At 41.0% G+C, this 21985-nt stretch overlaps 1 protein-coding gene and 2 pseudogenes across 1 annotated transcript; 1 reads left to right on the top strand and 2 right to left on the bottom strand.

The window, feature by feature from the left end:
- Positions 1–1802: 1802 nt before the first annotated feature.
- Positions 1803–8661, bottom strand: LOC139417348 (bridging integrator 2-like). Its single transcript, XM_071166616.1, has 12 exons — positions 8546–8661; positions 4928–5047; positions 4759–4839; positions 4513–4567; positions 4271–4365; positions 4064–4159; positions 3876–3983; positions 3688–3773; positions 3475–3550; positions 3214–3296; positions 2380–3013; positions 1803–2216 (listed from the first exon to the last, which is right to left on the bottom strand). The coding sequence occupies exons 2-12, from the start codon at positions 5009–5011 to the stop codon at positions 2163–2165; spliced, it is 1452 nt and encodes a 483-aa protein (XP_071022717.1). The 5' UTR covers positions 5012–5047; positions 8546–8661; the 3' UTR covers positions 1803–2162.
- On the top strand, positions 6907–10470 carry LOC139417591 (uncharacterized; annotated as a pseudogene).
- A 1297-nt stretch (positions 10471–11767) lies between these two features.
- LOC139416718 (rac GTPase-activating protein 1-like) lies at positions 11768–21605 on the bottom strand (annotated as a pseudogene).
- Between the last annotated feature and the right edge of the window lie 380 nt (positions 21606–21985).

The raw sequence follows: 21985 nt of genomic DNA, 5'->3' as shown, positions 1-21985 counted from the left end.
GTAAAACAGCTAAGACAACAACGGGTAAATGGCGATAAATGGGCAGAGAGGGTCAGTTAGCTACACACAGGGCCTGAGTTTGAGCCTGGGGCCGACAGATAAACTAAATGAAGTACCGTGTTAATGAACAGTCCAGCAAGCATCTTCTCTGTAGCCGAGTGATCATAGGGTCAAATAAATAAATTGAACATTTGTGTAATTCATTTCAGAAAATGTACAAACAAAACACCACACTTTCTTACCTTGCAAAAAGAAATGTATTGTATTGTATTGTATTCTACCAACAAAAAAGCCATTATAGCTGTGTGTATTTGTCCCTTAGGGTTCTTGTGTAATGTGATATTGTACCCCCTAGCCAATTGTCCTTTGTATATTCTATATACTGTATAAACTTGTGTTCCCCCATGTACTTTTTGTATTGATTTTTTAAGAGAAAAGGGGGAAAAATTAAGTCAAATTGATGAAAACATGGAAATATGTGTATATATATTTTTTGTTGTTGATAATATTCACATGAAAATCTGTTTCCGTGCCACGGACGGAAACCTAGTTATAGGCTCACAAATAAAAGACACTGTATCGGGACAAAGATGTTTGAGACATTTTATATAAAAACTAAATTAATCAAGACACCTTTGATTTCAGTGATGGAAAAAGTACCCAATTGTCATGCTAAAGTGAAAGTAAAGATACCTTAATAGAAAATGACTCAAGTAAAAGTCACCCAGTAAAATACTACTTGAGTAAAGTCTAAAAGTATTTGTTTTTAAATATACTTAAGTATCAAAAGCAAATGTTTACTTAAGTATCAAAAGTAAAAGTATAAATCATTTCAAATATTAAACAAACCAGATGGCACAATTTGTGTTTTTATTTATTTATGGATAGCCAGGGGCACACTCCAACACTCAAGACATAATTTACAAGTGATGTATTTGTGTTTAGTGAGTTTGCCAGATCAGAGACAGTAGAGATGGCAAGGGATGTTCTCTTGAGAAGTGTGTGAATTGGATCATTTTCCTATCCTGCTAAGCATTCAAAATGTAACAAGTACCTTTTGGGTGTCAGGGAAAATGTATGGAGTAAAACATACATTATTTTCTTCAGGAATGTGATAAAGTGAAAGTAAAAGTTGTCAAAAATATAAACAGTAAAGTACAGATGCCCCCCAAAACTACTTAAGTAGTACTTTAAAGTATTTTTACTTAAGTACTTTACACCACTGTTTGATTTAGTCATTTGATTTTAGTTTTTCAATTAACAGCTGTGACACTAAACAAGACATCATAAAAAGCTATTTGTTTAATCAATAATCAAGTTTTTCAGGTGCAATTTAGCAAACTTATATAGAGTCACACAGTATGAGTCATAATACCCATAAAGCCTAGCGGTCAAACAGGGAAATGGTTCCAATGGTTTTTCTACCATTCATTTTTCCCATAGGGGATTTCAGAAACAATTACAATAAGGGCTGTGTTTAGTTTAGGCTTACCCTGGCATGACATTGACAGTGTAACAGTGTAAATCTCTCTAGGACAAGGGGACCTTATAAAAATGTCACACCAGGGTAAGCCTACACGAAACACAGCCCTTATTTTAAGTGTTTCTAAAAAATGTATGGTGGAAAAATTATTGGAACCATTTCCCTGTTTGGCCGCTAGGTTTTATGGTTATGACACCTCCATTGTGGGCTCTATGAAATGAGATACAGTTTTGCAAAGCTGAATGTCAAATTGAGTCAAGTACAATTTAGTGAACTTGCTGTTTCTCTACAATTAAATTAAAATACAATTCACAGTTATTGGGTGAATACTGGCACAACCCTAAACAAAGCACAAATTGGCATACCATTGATTATATTAATTAAAAAACAAAACGTTTGTATTGAAAGTATATTGTCCACAAGCAAGAGCTTCCAGATCTTAGACAGCAGGTGGAAACAGGAGATATTCTTATATCCCTCCAGTAATATTGAGAAGGCTTTTCATATTGATCCTATTTTCCCTTGTGCAGTATTCATCCACTCTCCCTAATTACTATAACTCGTTCTGTGAACAAATACAAAACATTTTGACAGTTAACTCAGGAAATAAGAAACTCAATATAATAACTCAATTACAGTTACTTTAGACAGTAACAACCTTTTCCTCAGAGATCCTTCATTAAACCACAGTATTTTTCGCACCCTCTTGCTCCTGGATATGTAATTTTGCTGCCTAGAAGTGAAAGGAAAGAAAAGTTATATACCAGTAGATCCAAATGGTCTAGCAGCAGTCGATGGAATCCCATTATTATACTGCCTGTCTTGATTAGAGTAGACCGGCATGTAAATCAAATGTACTACATACGAGAGGTCATTAAAGGTTGCGTGTGTCTCACCTTTTGGACAAGCACGTCAGCATCGGAGCCATCAGAAGCCGCTCCGTTCTGCACACCATGGGCCCCAGAGTCTTCAGGGGCCCCAGGGCTGTCTATGGTCAGCTGGGGTGTGTCTATGGCCGAGGACTGGAGCTCAACGTTCTCTGAGTTATTGGAGTTGGTCACATCGGAAGTACTCGCTGTCAACGCAGAAGAGCTTTCTTCTTCTTCTCCTTTCTTATTTGAGGTGGTGGAGTGCTGGTCTGAAGGAGGCTCTCCCTCTTTCACATCCTTCTCTTCCTCCATCAGTTTCTCTTCTGACTTCTGGCCGCTGCCAGAAGCCCCTTTTGTGGTGGTGTTATCCCTGCTTTCAGATTCCGGTTTCTTCTCTGCAGTGGGGCCTTCACTGTGGGTGGAGTCTGCATCCAGGTCTTGGGCCTCTGAAAAGGGCTCTTTAGTAGGTGGGGACCGTGGGGAGACTGCAGGGGTGCTGGTTAATGACTCATCATAGCGAGGACTACTAAGGGATCTGAAGCTGGACCTGTCTCTAGTGAGGGTGCCGGACTTGCCCGGACTATAACTCTGATGGAAGTCAGAGAAGCTAGCGCTCCACGACCTGGGGGACATGAAAGATCGCCTCTTCAGAGAGCCAGTCCTGAAAGATATGTGAGAGGAGGGATAGGATGACTACATGTTGATATGCTTACTTTGGTTTAATTACCGTTATGCTTTATGTAACACTCACTATTTTGTTCATCCCAGACCACAGCTCATAGATAGACTCAAAATGGGAGGAAAGTTAATAAATTTAAAAAAACAGGGCTGGTGAGAGATGTAAAATCCTAGCCAACTTACTGATTCAACCCTTTGACGACAAACACCTTGTCTGGATGCTGATCCTTCAGGTCCTTCATCACATTCTGTAAATAACTATTGGACTGAAAGAGAGGACACACCAGTTTAAGAATAGATATAAACTGAAAGAACTAGGACTTTTGTTACCTAAATGCTGACAAAACAGTTAAGTTTTTTATAAACCAAAGCAAAGCCCTAGATAACTGCTTTTTTCACTGTGTTCCCACCCCAGATATTGAGAAGAATATGACCTGCACATACCGTAGTCATTTCCTTGAAGAAGGTGTCCCGTAAATTTGAGATGGCTGTGAAGACTGACACATAGCATCCAATTCGACTTCAGGAACAAAATTAAGAGAAGAAAAAACATTATTCATATAAATTGTCCGCTACTTTTTCTTTGTTGACACACTTGATCTGATGATGCATTTGTCATTCTGCTATCTGGCTATGTGCGGACTTCTGACTCGTTACCGGTCATAGAGAGTAGGGAGCTCATCCCTCAGCTCTCTGTTGATGTCCTCGAAGACAATCTGGGTTCTGTTTACCTCCTCAGCTGCCTGTACCGAGAGAAGCACCATGACGAGATGAGTTTGTAGTTTTGTTTAAATGATCATTGCTGTGCAAATTAATAAGTAGATTAAGTATCTTGTCTGTCTGACCTTGGCAATTTTGACATCATCTTTCTTTTTAGCATTCTGCATCGCCTCCAAGTGGTGACGGGAGGAATCATAGTCGACTAACTTCCTGCCTCGTTTGGCCACCCTCTCCTGGAGGTTGGAGGAAAGAAATAATGCCCGTGTGAGATCAAATATTTAGGGAGTGTGTGTGTGTGTGTTTCCATCCTTACCCTGACATCGGGGAACTGGCTTATGTAAGACTCAATGGTGCAAAGTGCCTTATCTATCAGCTTCGCCTCATAATCATTCCACAGGAGGTCTTCACCCTGTTGGCATATGGAGAAAATGTATGTTTTTTTTATACAGACATTTGCATAATAATAATAATCAACAGTCATGCATGCCATTCTTAGTAATACAGCAGTGCTATGACTGACCTCTACAATGGTCCCCAGGTCCTCTTCTCCATCCCAGTCCGGCTCATAGACACCATACAGAGACTGGGAAAGACGTTTTGAAGCTTCCCGCATTCCTGTGGAAAGTCGACAGCATGGATCACATGTTATCAGACTGGGGCACTACTGATGGTGCTAAAGCTATAGAAAACCATGCAATTTATGGACAACATCATACAGATCACGTTTAATTTACAACATAGACGGACTGAACAAATGTTTACCTTTGACAGAACTAAGGTAAATCTTCAGGTCCTTGTATAACCGGTTCCCATCAATCTGCAAACAGAGATTATAGAGTGACTCATCTTGTCTGTAGGCTATACATACATCTATGGGATTTACTGGGGCACATTTACAGGCCTTTTCTATAGAATATAAATCACATATCCGTTTAAGGTTGTCGTTACAGGTTCATACACATGGTGTGGTCTGATCTCTGTGTAGTACTGTACTGTCATGGTGACTACCTGTTGGTCATTCAGATTTAGGAGGCATTGTTCAAATATTTCATCTTTGGTCTCCACTGTCTTTCCAAACTTCTGCAAGACCTACAAAGTAGGGAATACTATACATGTCAAACCTCAAACAACTTAATAATATTGTGCATTATACTGAGAAAGTTAAAGTACTGTATACCTTCTCTTTGCCCCTGCTCAGCTGCCTTTGGAATCTTTTCGCAAAGACCCCAGTGCCTCCTTTTGGACCATTGCCCTCTGCCATAATTTCTCCTTTTCCCTGGTGCTGAGCTTTTTATCCCTGGAAATGTAGAGGTTGAGGAAAGACAAGTTAAGACATTAGTCGGGATGGATGCCTATTAAGCTCAAGATCAAAAGTGCATCAAACATGTATGGCAGTTTTAATGACTACATTTTAAAAATGTAACTAGGCAAGTCAGTTAAGAACAAATTCTTATTTACAATGACAGCCTACCCCAGCCAAACCCTAACAATGCTGGGCCAATAGTGTGCCACCCTATGGGACTCCCAATCACAGCCTGGAATTGAACCAGGGTCTGTAGTGACGCCTCTAGCACTGAGATGCAGTGCCTTGGACCGCAGCGCCACTCGGGGGTCACCCTGTGTTCCCAGTGTTTTTAGCACACCTATGTCTGATTAATGTATTGCATTATTAGCCTAGGAGGAAGGAAGGTGAACTGGTGATGGCTTGAGTTTGAAGAGGAGGGAGTACAGGGCTTAGCATGTCTCTCTCGATGTTAAAAATAGATTTTGGCTTGGAAAAGTTGAATATTTTCAGAAGGAGTCGGGTAATTGGTTAAGGGCAGAGGATTGGAGAGAAAGAGAGAGGAGATCTGGGGAGGCAAAGGATGGGTTTGAATCAGTTGAAGCTAGAAATAACAAGTGAGAGGTTGTCAAGGAAGATTGGTGTCAAATTCAAACAGGTGGAGCTGGATGGCAGTTTGAGTTCTGGGGATGAAATGGAAGGGGTAGAAGGAGTTGTGAGGAGCTCGGAGCCCGAGCCTTGCATTGATGCATATGGTTATGATAAAGATACATTTGGTCCAGTAGGAGTGACATTTCTGGATAAAGTGGATCCTTGCCTTTTGGTGGATCCATTTGTGGTTTCAGGGTTGGTGGGAAAAGAGTTGGGTGCAGTTGAATCAGTGAAGGTAAACTGTAGTGGACTTGTTATATTTGTTTGTGTTTCTTCTGACCAGAACTAGCGGGAGCTCCGTGTCACACATCTTGGGTCAAGATCTGTTTCTTGCTTTGCTCTTAGGAACAGGGCACCATTAAAATGAGCTATTTCTGGTGTAGTGTTTAGTGTGGAGGTGAAGTTGAAGATTCCTGGTGTTTGTGACGCCCACCGTTTGGTGCGACACAGACCCGGTGGTGAGTGTGGTGAAACAGAGGAGTCACTGTCAGTCCTTTTGAGTCAGAGTCTTTACCCGACAAGGTCATGATAGGACATATCAGTTATCCTGTTAAAGCTTTTGTGGCGAATCCACTGCACTGTTTCAGGTGCAACATTTATAGTTGTGTCACAGCAGTGTGTATGAGGGAAATTCCAGGATGTGGGAAGTGTGCAGGAGGGCATGGGATAGAGGATTGTGTTGTTTTGGTGGATAAAGTGCTGTGTCAACTGTTGGGGTGCACATGTTGCTGTAGATATCTGTGCTTAGCACAGAGGGATAGACCAATGAACGATATACAGTATGCTTCAGTAAGGTTGGCTTCTTAGCGTTCATAGCAATGGTCAATCAACTGTACTGCAGAAATTGAACATAAATCACAGAAAAAATATGTTGTGGTGGCAGCTGCAGAAAAGTATTTGGGAGTACGAGATTTTACTTCAGAAGAGTTACAGCATGTGCTGAGTGGTAGTGTCCAATCCTCTCAGGCCGTTGGCCTGGGGTAGGATAAGATTGGGTTAAAGTAAAGGTGATGGGTTTGAATGAGTATAGAGTTAGTTGGTAGGGTAATTAAAATATATTTATATTTTACGATTTTGTATCACAAAGTGTAATTGAGCTATACTATAGTTCAGTTGGGGGCGTAATGCAACATATTGGATGCCAACCGTTGTTAAACCTCACCAAAGAAGAAGAAGACGCCGCCTATGTCTTATCAAATTGTCGTTGGCCACGCCTACATATTATGGACGTGAACTTTACACAGGACTGTTTCAAGATAGTGGGGCTGGTCCGATGTCAGAATACCATTTGATATTATATAATTTACTGGACCTGATAAGGGAGTAAGATAGCAAAATGTGCAGCTACAGACCTGAGAATCCAGTGGACTGGATGGGCCATATCAGGAGCTCTCAAAACAGAGAAGTTTTATGATTTAGCAGGTATATAACATGTTGATTTGAAGCATACCAATTCACGCCGAGGCGTGTTGGCAGGGAATCGCTACGATTTCAACCATTGGTTGAATAAGTAATCGAATCTATTAGGTTTGGGCATAGGCCTATTCTAAATAAACAATAATGCGGTCAAACAAAATGTTTGCAATGGAATTAGGCTTTTTTTTTCATTAATGAAAGTATAGCATTTTGTATCTGATGAATATCAATGTTACAAAACCACTTATTTAAACGGTTTCCGTTGCAAGAGGTAATGAATACACCCCAGTTTACTTCAACATAACCACCAACTGATTTAGTCACCCTTGCAAGCCTCTATAAATAAGAATGCTAAAGCAATGATCCAAAGTCCAAGATGATTTGCCACAAATTGTCACATTGTAGCGCGAAATTTGGTCAATTTGTATCGTGATATGTTTACCACAAATTGTTACTCTGTAGCTCACCCGACTTAACTTTGTACAGTAGATCAATGTTACAATTTTACCAATGCAATATTGTTACGCCCTTTGTCGATCATCAAACATTTGCTATGGTAAAGGGAAATTCTACGATAAGAGTGATGCTGAAACTCAGATGTTTACTTTAAAATGTATACCAAACAAAAAGTAATTATTGCAAAGTTAAACAAACTAAACAAATATGCACAATGACTACGTTTAACAATTTCCACGGGAAAATTTACAAAAACACATTTACAAATTCTACACCTGCATTGCTTGCTGTTTGGGGTTTTAGGCTGGGTTTCTGTACAGCACTTTGAGATATCAGCTGATGTACGAAAGGCTATATAAATACATTTGATTTAATAATGACAGTTTGCCATCATTCTGTCATAACATTTTATGATAGCCTTGAACTGAGTTATTATTGCATGTGTCATTTTTTTTTGTTTTGATGCAAAGTTTGGTAACCCTATGATTACACAAACTGTCATTCTGTTACCAAACTTTAGATCTGCACTGTTCTTAAAGTAAATGTGTTTTTGCAAGAGGTTCAGTTGAAATTGTTAAAAGTAATCATTGCAAAGTTAAACAACTATGTACAATCATTCTTTTTTGTTTGGTATACATTTTAAAGTGAAAACATCGGGGTGTATCAGCATCACTCTGTTATCGTGGAATTGTCCATAACCATAGCAGATGTTTTATCGACAAAAATGGCGTAGCAATATTGTAACATACTGTACCACTGTTACCATGGAATTGCCTTAAACCAAAAAACAACAGTCATGTAGGCCCATGCATTTTGACAATTGCATGTGACAATTGTTGTTGGCTTTTGCCTTATTCTAGTATAATATGTTACAACAGATCTGTCTACATATGAACTGTCAAAATGCAAGTTAAAACTGATAGGACAGTATGTGCCATTCAGAATTAGCTATTTACTTTACAGTTAGTTATGTAAAACGCTGCAACTTACCTGTAGACACTGAATGGGCATTCCTTGTCAATGCAACAAATTAATTGCATTTCTTGACAAGCTTCTTTAACTTGTCTTCTTGTGCTGCTCCTCTGCTCTGTATGTGCTCATCGAAAGTTTTACCCTTGAACTTTGGAGCTAATTGTCAATGTCTGTAGGCTACTGGGTAAAATATTAATTGAACACGCCTTACTGCGAAACGTCTATTTTTTAGGGTCTGGCACATTTATATTACTTGCCCACCTGAGTCGCTATTGGGGAGGGACTCTTGTCATTTAAGGCAAAATGTGCAGACTGGATTGGTAACAGCATGGGGAGTAAATGTAAGCTTGACAGAGTCGGGGTGAAAAGGTTTCCAATCTAGTGCACAGGCGGCCAGTGGCACCTTAATTGGGGGGGACAGGCTCATAGTAATAGCTGGAAAGGAATTAATGGAATGATATCACTTTCAAACACATAGTTTCCATGTGTTTGATACCATTCCATTCACTCTATTACAGCCATTATTATGAGCCATCCTCCCCTCAGCAGCCTCCTGTGATCTAATATCCAATCCCATCAGTGGAGAAGAACAAACAGGTATAAACACCTGCAGAGCTTTAGTGTTCTCTGCTGCTTTTCATTCAACAAAGTTGTGTATCAGTTCAGCAGTCTTAGCCAAGGCTAAGGCTTGGGCCAACACAGTGTTGCAGAACCCTTTATGGTTGTGAGTGATTATGGTTGGGTTAATGAATAATGCTGTGGATAATGTGACAACGGTACTCATGTTCTAACCTCTGCAGGCTTGGAACATTCCTTTTCATGCGGATCGTGAAGGACGGCCAGGATCGCAGGTTTAACCATGCGAGACAGCCCAGGGATATTCTTTGTGTACTGGAATGTTCAAGGTACTTTGAATCATAATGGTCACCGTCTTTTATTTTTCTCACTCAGCCACAGTAGCAGTGATTTCCATCATCCTTAAGCAACCCGATGTAGCCCATTAGAGAATCCACTTTAACTCACTGCTCAGTCTTATTTGCTCCTTAAAAATGTGTGATATTAGGATAGCCACTGATATCAGGGTTGTGCCCAAATGGGAGAGAACATAAATTAGTGTTAACATTGCACACTGATAGTATACAGTACTCTTTTGCAAATGTTTTCTTCTATTTTGGTCCCAGGTGAATGTCTTGTTGAGTAGGTGCATAATCTTGACGTGTACAAATATTATTTAGACATCTTTGATCTATTCTACCAATGGTTCAGTCAATTATTTATTCCTCTACCTTTCAGTTGTCTGGGTGTTTGACGCGCTCGCCCACCCTCATGCTGAACAGTGAGCAGCGAGATGAGCCCTTGGGCCTGAGGGACTATCTGGGCTGGGGGATATGGAGCCGTGGCTTTGTCACAGAGGCCATCACAAGTGGCTCTTCAAAGGGAACCCAGATAATGCTGTGAGTCAGCCTGGTGGGCTTCCTTAGGGGAGGTTGACCTTTTTATAATCTTCATGGATGCAGTGGGGAAGTATTCTCACTACAAAGTGCTGTAAACATGAGTCACGACCACTCTCAAAACATTGAATTAACTTCCTGTATTTGTATCTTCATTTTATAGTATATTCATTTACCCAGGGAATAGCCTCAATCCAGCCTCCCCAGGGAAAGTTCATCCAGAGCTGGCTGTGGGGCGACAGCCAGCACCCTAACTACCTTGGGGAGATACTGCAGTGGTCTGGACTCTGGCTCTACTTTGTCTGTGATGAAGGGTCCCCAGTATGCCATCTCCTCTGTTTGTCTGGTTCCTGCTGCGTCACGTTAGTGGCATTCCCATCCTGGAGAAGCGGGGTTCAGACTGCCTTCCAGAACACTCCTCTGGCCAATTCCCGAGTTCTGATGTTGCACACTTTCTAATAGGATGTTCTGGCTCAAGGGGAAACTTTCTGAAGAGGACCACTAATCATCAAGCACCCAGTGTGCTGGTTCTCTCCAACAGTCTCTCATTTGAAGCACACACACCGAAACTTCATTGTATGAAACATATTGTTCAGAGAACACCCAGTCTTGACAGACATTCTAAATGTGGAACAAATGCTTTGATATAAACTCCTTTTCATGCAATTGCTGTGCAATAGCTGACTGTTATGTTCATAGGCAAATTCATATGCTCTTTACAATTTCTCAACACTACCATTCCAGGCAGTTCATGCAGTAGACCTACTTGTACAGTTTCTGTGCATGTCATCTAGGACCAATTCATTCCTAACACCGTAGAATTACATTTTCCCTTCCTGGGAGCTAGTGTCAAGATTGGCGTAACAGAACACATTGTAGAGCAGAGACCTGACAGGTCCCCTGCTGCCTTCAAAATGATCTGTATACCATCATGTGCTTTTGTTCAAGTTTTCAGCAATACCAGAAAATGCAATAATGAAACAAAGACAATTTTAAATACTGGTCCACAAAAATCTTTGATCAAAGCAAATTTGACATTTTGTTGAAATGCCACCATTTCTACACTCTGGTTCTCTGATGCAGCATTCAAGCGTTTTATGCAGTTAGAGGTGCAGAACATTAGTCAGAACCAACCTCCCATTGTGCAAACAGAGTCATATTGGCCAATACTGTAAGTTATATTTTTAGAACACTCAGGAAAGGAAACAAAGGAAGGTGAATTTCTTTCAAATGTATCCTCAAGTTGCAAAATTTGCTCAAGTCACCAAGCATACAGCTGCATGGTTACCTTAAAGTTAGTTGATTATTGCTAAAGAATGCTGCAGACATTTATCAAATGTGCCAAATTAATATTACTACACTGTGGCTAGTCTTGAGTATGTAAAAGACAAATTGAGTGAAACATGTACAATCAAACTGCTTAAGCATGTAGACGTTACAAAAGGTGATTATATAAATTAACAGGAAAATATTTTTAAAAATGCCACATGCAATAATAACTCCATTCAAGTTCGGCATAAAAAGCTCTATGGAATGTTGTTTTCTAACTGGTAATGTGCAAGTTAAATTGCGTGTTAGATATAAGACAATCACCTGCCAAATTTCAGACGTGCGTATTCTCAACCAATGTTCAACATTCTTTGTAAATAAATCACAGAAAGATACTGCAAACCTCATTGTATCTACAAACCTAGTAGGTTTCATTGCCTGAGGTTATGTTAAATCTTGATTTAACATTTAATCTTTTTTTTCATTTTCTTTTTTTAAATCAGAGCTCCAAAAGAGACCTTCCCCTTTGGTTGGAAAAATATCCTGTTACATACTAAAACCGTAGCATTTTGAAATATAAAAACACAAAATAGGTGTTTACAGCATCTGTGGAAGCATTAGTCTCAGTCTTGTGTAAAATTGTAAAAAATAAGTTTATCAATCTATTGCTAGGTATTGCATTTATTTCCCATTAGGTGAATAGAGCTGCCCTGCGGCTGCTTTGGATTTACTTGAGGAGCGGAGATGCAAAGAAGTTTCCTGGGCAACTGGGGAATCCCACTACCACAGCAGACTTACTCTTACTCCCAAATCTGAAAGTTATAACACCACACACATATTAGTCAGGCAGTATTAGCATTAGTCAACAGAAACCAAAGTTATAAGGAAGTGAATTAAGACTTGGGTGAAAAATGTACTCATGTCATTCACAAGCTGATAATTAGGTGAAAATGTACTCCAGACTGTCAGGTTTATAGACCAATGGTGTTTGCTTCGAGACTAGTGACAACTCAAGTCCTTCAGACAGGATCTTCATACACATTGCAGTGACCTACAACACAAAATGCTGAATAATTTAAATGCATGACAGCACAGAGTGCTTACTTGGGCGTGGTCTTGCTCAGGGTGGACCTCATGCGTTGACCCAAGGAGCTGGAGGACGGGGTTTTGTTCATCTGGTGGCTCTGGAGTTGTGAGGGGACCCAGCATGCTCACTTGAACAATATTAACACAGTCAACATTAGTCACATTACCACAGTTCATTACCAAGCTGTATATTTTCATTAGTTCTTATAAATAAATAAAAATCCTTAAATCTTCAACATAATAACAAGAACCTAATAGAGATTTGTAGGGATGCATCCTATATCGGTGAACATATTGGAATCGGCCGAAATTAGCTAAAAATGCCAACATTGGTATCGCCCCGATGTCTAGTTTAACGGTGATGTGCAAAACCGATGTCAAAGCTGACGTGCATACCTATGTAAAACATGACGTAATGACGGCACACAGCATTTCTAACCTAGCCCACAATGTCTGCTGTGTGGATCGAGCAGTCATTTGAAAGAGTAAGACAATTTCAGCGAGACAACTCAAAGGCGAAATCCATTAAAGCCAATATAATGGAATTCATTGCCCTTGAAAATCAACCGTTCTCTGTCGTGGGTGATGTTGGCTTTCGTGACTGGTCGAGCACCAGTACACACTACCAAGTGTGCTATTTTTCAGATGTTTTCCTACCAGAGTTACACAGTAATAGCTTCACGAACAACTATGGAACGCCATTTGGGTATTTGCGTGTTGAAAAATATACATGTCAAATAACACTATTTGACACGTTAAATAAGCTTTTAATTTGACACGTCAAATAACACAGTTCTATTATAGAATGTTGTGTGTTCTGAATTTGCACGTGCAAGCCAAGCGCCACCACTATTAGTAGCACTGTCAAAGCTGTACAAAAAAAAAAAAAAAAAGCCTGTAAACAAGCAAACACCGGCCACAAACGATGTGTTTACAATACCGCGTTGGTAATAAAGCATTATTTGTTTGACTGCAACTTCTGGGGTAGCTTGGTACCTAGCTAGCACCAATGCAACCAGCCTGAAAACAATGACCAGTAAAAACTGCAGTCATTTTCATTATTTTTTGCAATGATTTAGGAATCCTTGTGAGTAAGTATTAGCTAGGTAGCTACTTGTTGTTCGACCTATTGAAATTGAACTTCAGTTCATGAAAATACATAGCTAGCCAGCTACTTAACCCTGTTGCCCAAAGCTAACGTTATAAGCAGCCAGCTAGCTGCATCGCAAATATTAGCATTGTAGCTCTTATCGCAGGACTGTGTGAAATCACCTACCCAGTCAGCCTATTGTGTGTACTGACTTTTATATTGTACTGTACAGCTTTACCTCAATGATCCCCAATCCTTAGGTATCAGTCTACTCAATACCCAAGATATGTTTTCCCAATGTCCTCCTCAGAGTTATCAGACTCCAAAACATCAATGCAGTATTGTTTTTCTTCTGGAACAGTTTTCAATACACATAGGATGACAATACATGTGGCTCAATTCACAGTTGTTTCAGAGTCCCACAATATGAGCTGACTGATAACCCATGTCATTGATCCACAATCCATAGGAAAGGCTGTACAGTGAAATAAGTATGCCCCCAATGGAATTCTAAAGTACTATACAGTGTGATTTCAACAGATTTGTCAAATTAACAAATTGTCTTTTGATTGTGTTTTGTTGATTTTATATAACATTGCAACCTGATCTATTCGTATTAATTTGCATCACTGTCAATGAAATACTTTTATTTTGAAAGCTAATCGCAAAGTCCACTATTGTGGCTAGCTTCACATAGATAGGTCCGACCACCATTAAATCAAAAATAACTGTCTTATATAAGGATTATTTTAGATGATGACCCCTAGCTATATACAGTTGAAGTCAGAAGTTTACATACACATAAGCAAAATACATTTAAACTCAGTTTCACAATTCCTGACATTTAATCCAAGTAAAAATTCCCTGTCTTAGGTCAGTTTGGATCACCACTATTTAAGAATAAATTGTGTGAATTTTGGCCCATTCCTCCTGACAGAGCTGGTGTAACTGAGTCAGGTTTGTAGGCCTCCTTGCTCGTACACGCTTTTTCAGTTCTGCCCAGAAATGTTCTATGGGATTGAGGTCCGGGCTTTGTGATGGCCACTCCAATACCTTGACTGTTGTCCTTAAGCCATTTTGCCACAACTTTGGGAAGTATGCTTGGGTCATTGTCCATTTGGAAGACCCATTTGCAACCAAACTGATGTTTTGAGATGTTGCTTGAATATATACACATAATTGTCCTGCCTCATGATGCCATCTATTTTGTGAAGTGCACCAGTCCCTCCTGCAGCAAAGCACCCCCACAACATGATGCTGCCAACCTCGTGCTTCACGGTTGGGATGGTGCTCTTCGGCTTGTAAGCCTCCCCCTTTTCCTAATAATATAACGATGGTCATTATGGCCAAACAGTTCTATTTTTGTTTCATCAGACCAGAGGACATTTCTCCAAAAAGTACAATCTTTGTCCCCATGTGCAGTTGTAAACTGTAGTCTGGCTTTTTTATGGCGGTTTTGGAGTTGTGGCTTCTTCCTTGCTGAGCATCCTTTCAGGGCATGTCGATGTGAAACCATTTTACTTTGATATAGATGCTTTTGCAGCTGTGTGGTCCCATGGTGTTTATACTTACATACTATTGTTTGTACAGATGAACGTGGTACCTTCAGGTGTTTGGAAATTGCTCTCAAGGATGTACCAGAGGTCTACAATTTGTTTTCTGAGTTCTTGGCTGATTTCTTTTGATTTTCCCATGATGTCAAGCAAAGAGGCACTGAGTTTGAAGGTAGGCCTTGAAATACATCCACGGGTATACCTCCAATGGACTCAAATGATGTATATTAGCCTATCAGAAGCTTCTAAAGCCATGACATCATTTTCTGGCAATTTCAAAGATTTTTCAAGGCACAGCCAACTTAGTGTATGTAAACTTCTGACCCACTGGAATTGTGATACAGTGAATTATAAGTGAAATAATCTGTCTGTAAACAATTGTTGGAAAAAATACTTGTCATGCACAAAGTGGATGTCCTAACCGACTTGCCAAAACTATAGTTTGTTAACAAGAAATTTGTGAAGTGGTTGAAAAACACCAACCTAAGTGTATGTAAACCTCCGACTTCAACTAAAACAGATTTAGTTTTGCTATGTTTTTGGGGAAGAACATTGTTTGCATCCATGAACTAGCTAGCTTTTCTTTCTGACCAGCACTGTAGGTGCGCGAGACAACTTTAACAGCACCATAAAATACGCATCGATGAATCGTTGTGACATATGAAATATGAGAGATATTACACATTGATTGCACTAACTACTTAAAAATGAATGAACGCGTTAAATGATGTGACGTGCAGTCATATTCAGGTCCTGACTGGTCAACAAGCTTATTTGACATGCATGTTTTTTGACACACGAAGACCCAAACGGCGTTCCATACAAATCCTGGTTGACAAGGAAACAAATGAACAACGAAACAGCACAGCAAGTAAGTGAAAGAAATAGGTTTTGATTATGTTTTACTGGTAATGGGGACATATGTAAATGCCAACAAAATAACTTTTTGGTCAATGTGGTGGTGTGTGTAACCTTTTATTTAACTAGGCAAGTCAGTTAAAAACAAATTCTTATTTACAATGACGGCCTACCCTGGCCAAACCCAGAGACGCTGGGCCAATTCTGTGCCTCCCTATGGGACTCCCAATCATGGCCGGATGTGATACAGCCTGGAATCGAACCAGGGACTGTTGTGACACCTCTTGCACTGAGATGGAGTGCCTTAGATCACTGCATCCATGTGAGTGTGTTAACTATTTAACTGTACTAAAATGTTTAAAACGCCGCAAAAATTTAAAATATCGGAATCGGCCAAAAATGTCATGTCGGTGCATTACTAGAGATTTGGTTTTGGGTTGACGAGATAACGCTTTGCTAGACTCATGCACTCGCTCACCTTTCTGGTCAGGGGTATAATAGTTAGCGTTCTTGATGATCATGTGATCAGGTTGCAGCTGGTCAAGGTCCACCATCATGAACTGGCTCCAGTACTCCACCGGCAGGCCCAGCAGACGCTCAATAACCTGGGTAACAATAGAAAAACAATAACTACTATAAATTACTCATGAGGGGAAAAATACAGTTGTATTGAATTGAAACGAATTACAGCCTATTGCGTCGTCATCTTCCAAGCAGGCAAAACAGATCTAACAACTTGCAAGACTAAGACATTGTTTTTGAACAAAAATGGCAATCATGTCATTTTTGCAGCCCATGTGTTTTTGTGAAGAAATACTGCGACTTAAAACAAGAGCTGTGTTGTTGTAATGTGTCTTACCTTGGGCTGGCGTTTGGTGTCCTGTATGATTGTCATGGGCTCTGGGTCAGGCACTGCATGGCCAACGATAGTAGGCCCAAACACCCGTGCCAGATTGGGGATGTCCATCTTAGTGTCCAGGCTTTGGGTGACCCTGAAAGAGTTTATGGTGGTCAATAAGGATGTAGGGAAAAACACCTGTCACAGAATGCAACAAGCATGGCCTCTTTCTACAAGACATGTCAAGAAAGGCTTGGTTGTTCATATACAATTAAGTGAGTAAGCAGAGCTCATAGTTAAATGCACAGCAGATGCTCACCTCTGGAGATGAATGGCCATGAAGGCCAGGGTGGCTCTGTTGGCCTGTGGCAGGTCACTGATGGTCTGGTACATCAGGGCAATGCTGTTATCCTCATCCACAAGCTCTGAGGACAAAGAGTGCAATGTAGAGATCACAGAAGTTGAGTAGCAGGGAAAAAATGTTTTTTACTGTAGAGGAAGAATGTGACATTGCATAGACTTAGTAACTATAGTTACTGGTGACTAAGAATACCATGAAGGAACACTGAAATATACCACATGAACTATTACTAACCAAAACATTCAGCGTGCCCCAACACAAAATGGCTATGCAAAACAACGAAAAGACACCTTTATTCAGTCGACCACTGGCCGAACAAACCACAGAGACTGATAAAGTTGCTTTATCGCTATAGAGCCAACACCTACCTGCAGCCTCCATGAAGGTGCGGTTGAGGCAAAAAGTAAGGAGGGGCTCTTTGAGGTTCCTGAGGAAGTCCTTGAGGCCGCCAGCCAGTGATGCAGTGGATATCTTCCACCTTGCTGAGCAGCGGGACAGTCTTCTCTCGCAAGAACTTCTCCTTCAGTTCCTTCACTGTGAGGTCAGAACCAGACAGCCGATAGAGGCCGGTCTGGGAGTGAAAAGAAAGAGCATGGTGAAACTGTGCTCATTTATAGAGTCTTAAAGCATGAAACACAGAAGCTATAAATTCTACTGTATAAACTAATTGTTTTTATTATATTTAACCTTTATTTAACTAGGCAAGTCAGTTAAGAACAAATTCTTATTTACAATTACGGCCTAGAAACAGTGGGTTAACTGCCTTGTTCAGGGGCAGAACGACAGATTTTTTTTGCCTTGTCATCTCTGGGATTTGATCTAGCAACCTTTCGGTTACTGGCCCAACGCTCTAACCACTAGGCTACCTGCCGCCCAAACTAAGCCATAAAAGGCAGTAATGATTCAGCCCAGTGTGAGATTGAGACAAAAACACTCACCTCATGTAGGCCCCTCTGCTCAATCTCATTGACACAGTGCACCACCAAAGAGGGAATCATGGGAGATTGGACATGGGAGACGTAGTCTGCAAGTGTGCCCTGGGAAGGAAATAAAAGTAAAAGAGAATGTTTATCCCACTGAACTAAACTCAAGAGATCTTTGAAGAAAAACAGATTTACATCAGAATAAAAGTATTGGAATACAAGCAGAGAAGTACAATGGAATTTTCCCCTTACCTCTCCAATTTTGACAAGAGTGCCACCCAAGATGGGGATGCATGGCAGGGGACAGCGTTCACGACACTCTGGGTGGGTGACCAGTCTGCAGTCACGACACTTCAGGGAGATCTTCGCAAACTTGATCCTCTTGCCACAAGGCACACACGACTCAGGCTTGATTACCTGTGCATGCGGTAGAATAAAGATTTTAACTCGAAAATAAGAACCAACATTTTCTGCCTTGCTAAATTAATCTCAAGTCACCCATGCATTAACCCTCTCTGTCTGAAAACAAATTACATTCCTACCGCTTTGGAGACAAATTTGTGATTACGGACACTCCCGTTGCCCTGGGGTGTGCTGGGTTCCTGAGGCCTGCTGTCGCTCTCTGGCCGGTTGGGCATGACATCCTCAGACTTGACTGACTCAGAGTCCCACTCCAGTGTAGCTAGACAGGACAGACAGACAGACAAAGGTAAAATACAGATCAGAGTCTGACAATGCAGTTCTGATGAGTTATGAACATACATTTGTCACATTGTCAAGGATAAACTAATATAGTCTAGCTGCCTGCATCTTTCCAACTGAATATCCTATCATGCTTCAACATACAATACTAACTCTGAGTAAAATACAATCCTCCTTTTTAAAGTTGATCAAATCCACAGTAAATGAGTAAAAGCTCTTACCAGTTTTTCTCCTGCTCCGGCTCCAGTAGGGAACAGCCTCAATAGTAGAGACGGCTTCGATGGGTCCTCCGTCAGCAGGCACGGTCACTGTGGTCTTGGCCACAAGAGACTCATTTCCCTACAACCATTAAACATAACATCAGTCAAGTCACTGTAAACTTCAACAGTATATTGAGTAACAGCTCTCAGTTATCTATAGAAATTAAACTAAAATCTTTACCTTCTCAGACGTTCTGCCTGTTGATCGAGACCCTTTGGAAGCACTTGGGGGGCCATCAGTGAAATTTCTAGGGGTAGAGCGCTGTAATGAAGAGGGCTAACATCTTAAAAACCCCACACATAGATGTTCAAGAAATGTCTGGCAAATATTTTGCATCCAATACACTTTGTTTACCCTTTTTTCACGTTTCTTCAGCCGCACAGTTCTCATGATGGATGAGTCCCAGTCCTGGAATGGTTAATCAAACGAACGGACCGGGTTCATTATTGCAAATACACTATATACACACACACACACACAAAAGTATTCAAATTAGTGGATTAGGCTACTTCAGCTACACCCGTTGCTGACAGGTGTCTAAAATTGAAAACACAGCCATGCAATCTCCATAGACAAACATTTGCAGTAGAATGGCCTTACTGAAGAACTCAGTGACTTAATGTGGCACCGTCATAGGATTCCACCTTTCCAACAAGTCCGTTCGTCAAATTTCTGCCCTGCTAGAGCTGCCCCAGTTATTGTGAAGTGGAAACGTATAGAAGTAACAACGGCTCAGCCGCGAAGTGGTAGGCACACAAGCTCACAGAACGGGACCACCTAGTGTGTAACACGTAAAAATAGTCTGTCCTCGGTTGCAACACTCACTGCCAAATTCCAAACTGCCTCTGGAAGCAACATCAGCACAATAACTGTTTGTCGGGTGCTTCAAGAAACGGGTTTCCATGGCCGAGCAGCCGCACACAAGCCTAAGATCACCATGCGCAATGCCAAGTGATGGCTGGAGTGGTGTAAAGCTCGCCGACATTGGACTCTGGAGCAGTGGAAACGCAGTGATGAACCCTTCACCATCTGGCAGTCGGACAGACTAATCGGGGTTTGGCGGATGCCAGGAGAACGCTACCTGCCTAAATGCATAGTGCCAAATGTAAAGTTTGGATAAGGAGGAATAATGGTCTGGGGCTGTTTTTCCATGATTCGGGCTAGGCCCCTTAGTTCCAGTGAAGGGAAATCTTAACACTACAGCACACGACATTCTGTGCTTCCAACTTCGTGGCAACAGTTTGGGCGAAGGCCCTTTCCTGTTTCAGAATGACAATGCCCCCATGCACAAAGCAAGGCCCATACAGAAATGGTTTGTTGCGATCGGTGTGGAAAAACTTGACCGGCCTACACAGAGCCCTGACTTCAAACCCAACGAACACCTTTGGGATGAATTGTAACGCCAACTGCGAGCCAGGCCTAATCGCCCAATATCAGTGCCAGACCTCACTAATGCTCTTGTGGCTGAATGGAAGCAAGTCCCCGCAGCAATGTTCCAATATCTAGTGGAAAGCCTTCCCAGAAGTGTGGAGGCTGTTATAGCAGCAAAAAGGGGGGGGACCAACTCCATATTAATGCCCATGATTTTGGGATGAGCGGTTCAATGAGCAGGTGTCCACATTGTTTTGGTCATGTAGTGTATATAGCACATTATCGTCTCAATTACATATTGTATTGGTTGTCTTAGCCCTTCTCCCTGCTAATGGTTTGGCTATGAGTAACATAATTGATGATTCAGAGGCTCAAGAATTTAGACAAGACAAAGATAAAAGCTTACCAGAGAGTCATCCGTTTTATCATAGCTGATGTCTGATAAAATGTAGGCAGACTCATCTATGGTCTGCAATCTATGGAAAACAAAATGAAATACTATAACACTTCAGATGTTGATATGTTAACAGAAAATGCTTTGATAAGCTTTCAAACTCTGGAAGAGGAGCAAGACACTAGCAAGGGATCCTTAACTTTTTCTGGTGTTAAGGTTGGCTCGTGCTGCCTGAGATTGAGCGTTGAGGAAAGCCAGAGCAGAACGCTGCTCTTCATTCAGCTGGAGGCTGTTGCTGGGGCCCTCAGTGATCAGAAGCTCCCGAATCAGCTGGATTTGACGGTCCTGTAACACAACAGAACGCAGGGAGAAGGAAGGTGAGAGGAGTTGTTTAAAGCCATTCAACAGTTTCTTCAGAGAAGAGTGAACCAGTCTGAGGGTACCAGTGACGAGAATAAAATAAAATATGAATTAGACTTGCTGTGAATACACACCAACTTCTCACAGTTAGCCTCTGCCTTCTGGCGCCTGCGGATCTCCACGCCGACTTGATTGCGAGCATGCTTGAGTTTGACTTCCAGGGCTCCCCTCTCAGTTTATGCTTTGGCAAGCACTTCCTTGCAGGACCCTAGGTCCTGCTCAAACCTGAGCCATCTACGACGACAGTCCTCAAAGTTGAGGGCCATCTGGATGAACTCTGATACGAGAAGATGCACAATAAAGGTGTGGCAGCTTTGAATATATATTGTCCAGCATTGTCTATACTATTAATCTCCATGTCAAATCAAATTAAATACAATTACTTACGGGGTTCAATGCTCTCATTGAGTATGTCAACATGAGACCGCAGATTGTCAAACAAGCTGTGTAGGTTTAACACAGGAGCGTCCATCTTCTGAGAAAAATAAGGGCACATAGAAACCTCTGAAAACAAGTTTGCTAAATGTCAATAGGTGAATAACCTCGTCCCCGGGCTAATTGCGGATGGGCGAAAGTGTCTGGTGGTGGTGAACCCTGGCTGATCATTCACCATAGCCAACTATGATGAACAGATCAACTGTCTTTTCCTAATCCAAAAAATAGCACAGAATACAAAATAAAAAAAATGCAATTTCCCAATATTAGCGAACCAAATTTGCCACATAAGTCACCCAAATTAGCTAAAACCTGCACATACAATTTAGATGGAAGGAAAGCAACAGTAGATTTAGCTCAGACGCTAACGTTAGCTGGCTACAGTAGCTAGCCAACATTGCTGGTGATGTGTAATTTTAAAAAACTACTGTACAGCTAACAGTTAG

This window comes from Oncorhynchus clarkii, chromosome 9 (assembly GCF_045791955.1).
Source record: "Oncorhynchus clarkii lewisi isolate Uvic-CL-2024 chromosome 9, UVic_Ocla_1.0, whole genome shotgun sequence".
NCBI lineage: Eukaryota > Metazoa > Chordata > Actinopteri > Salmoniformes > Salmonidae > Oncorhynchus > Oncorhynchus clarkii.
This window is presented reverse-complemented; position numbering and strand designations above follow the sequence as displayed.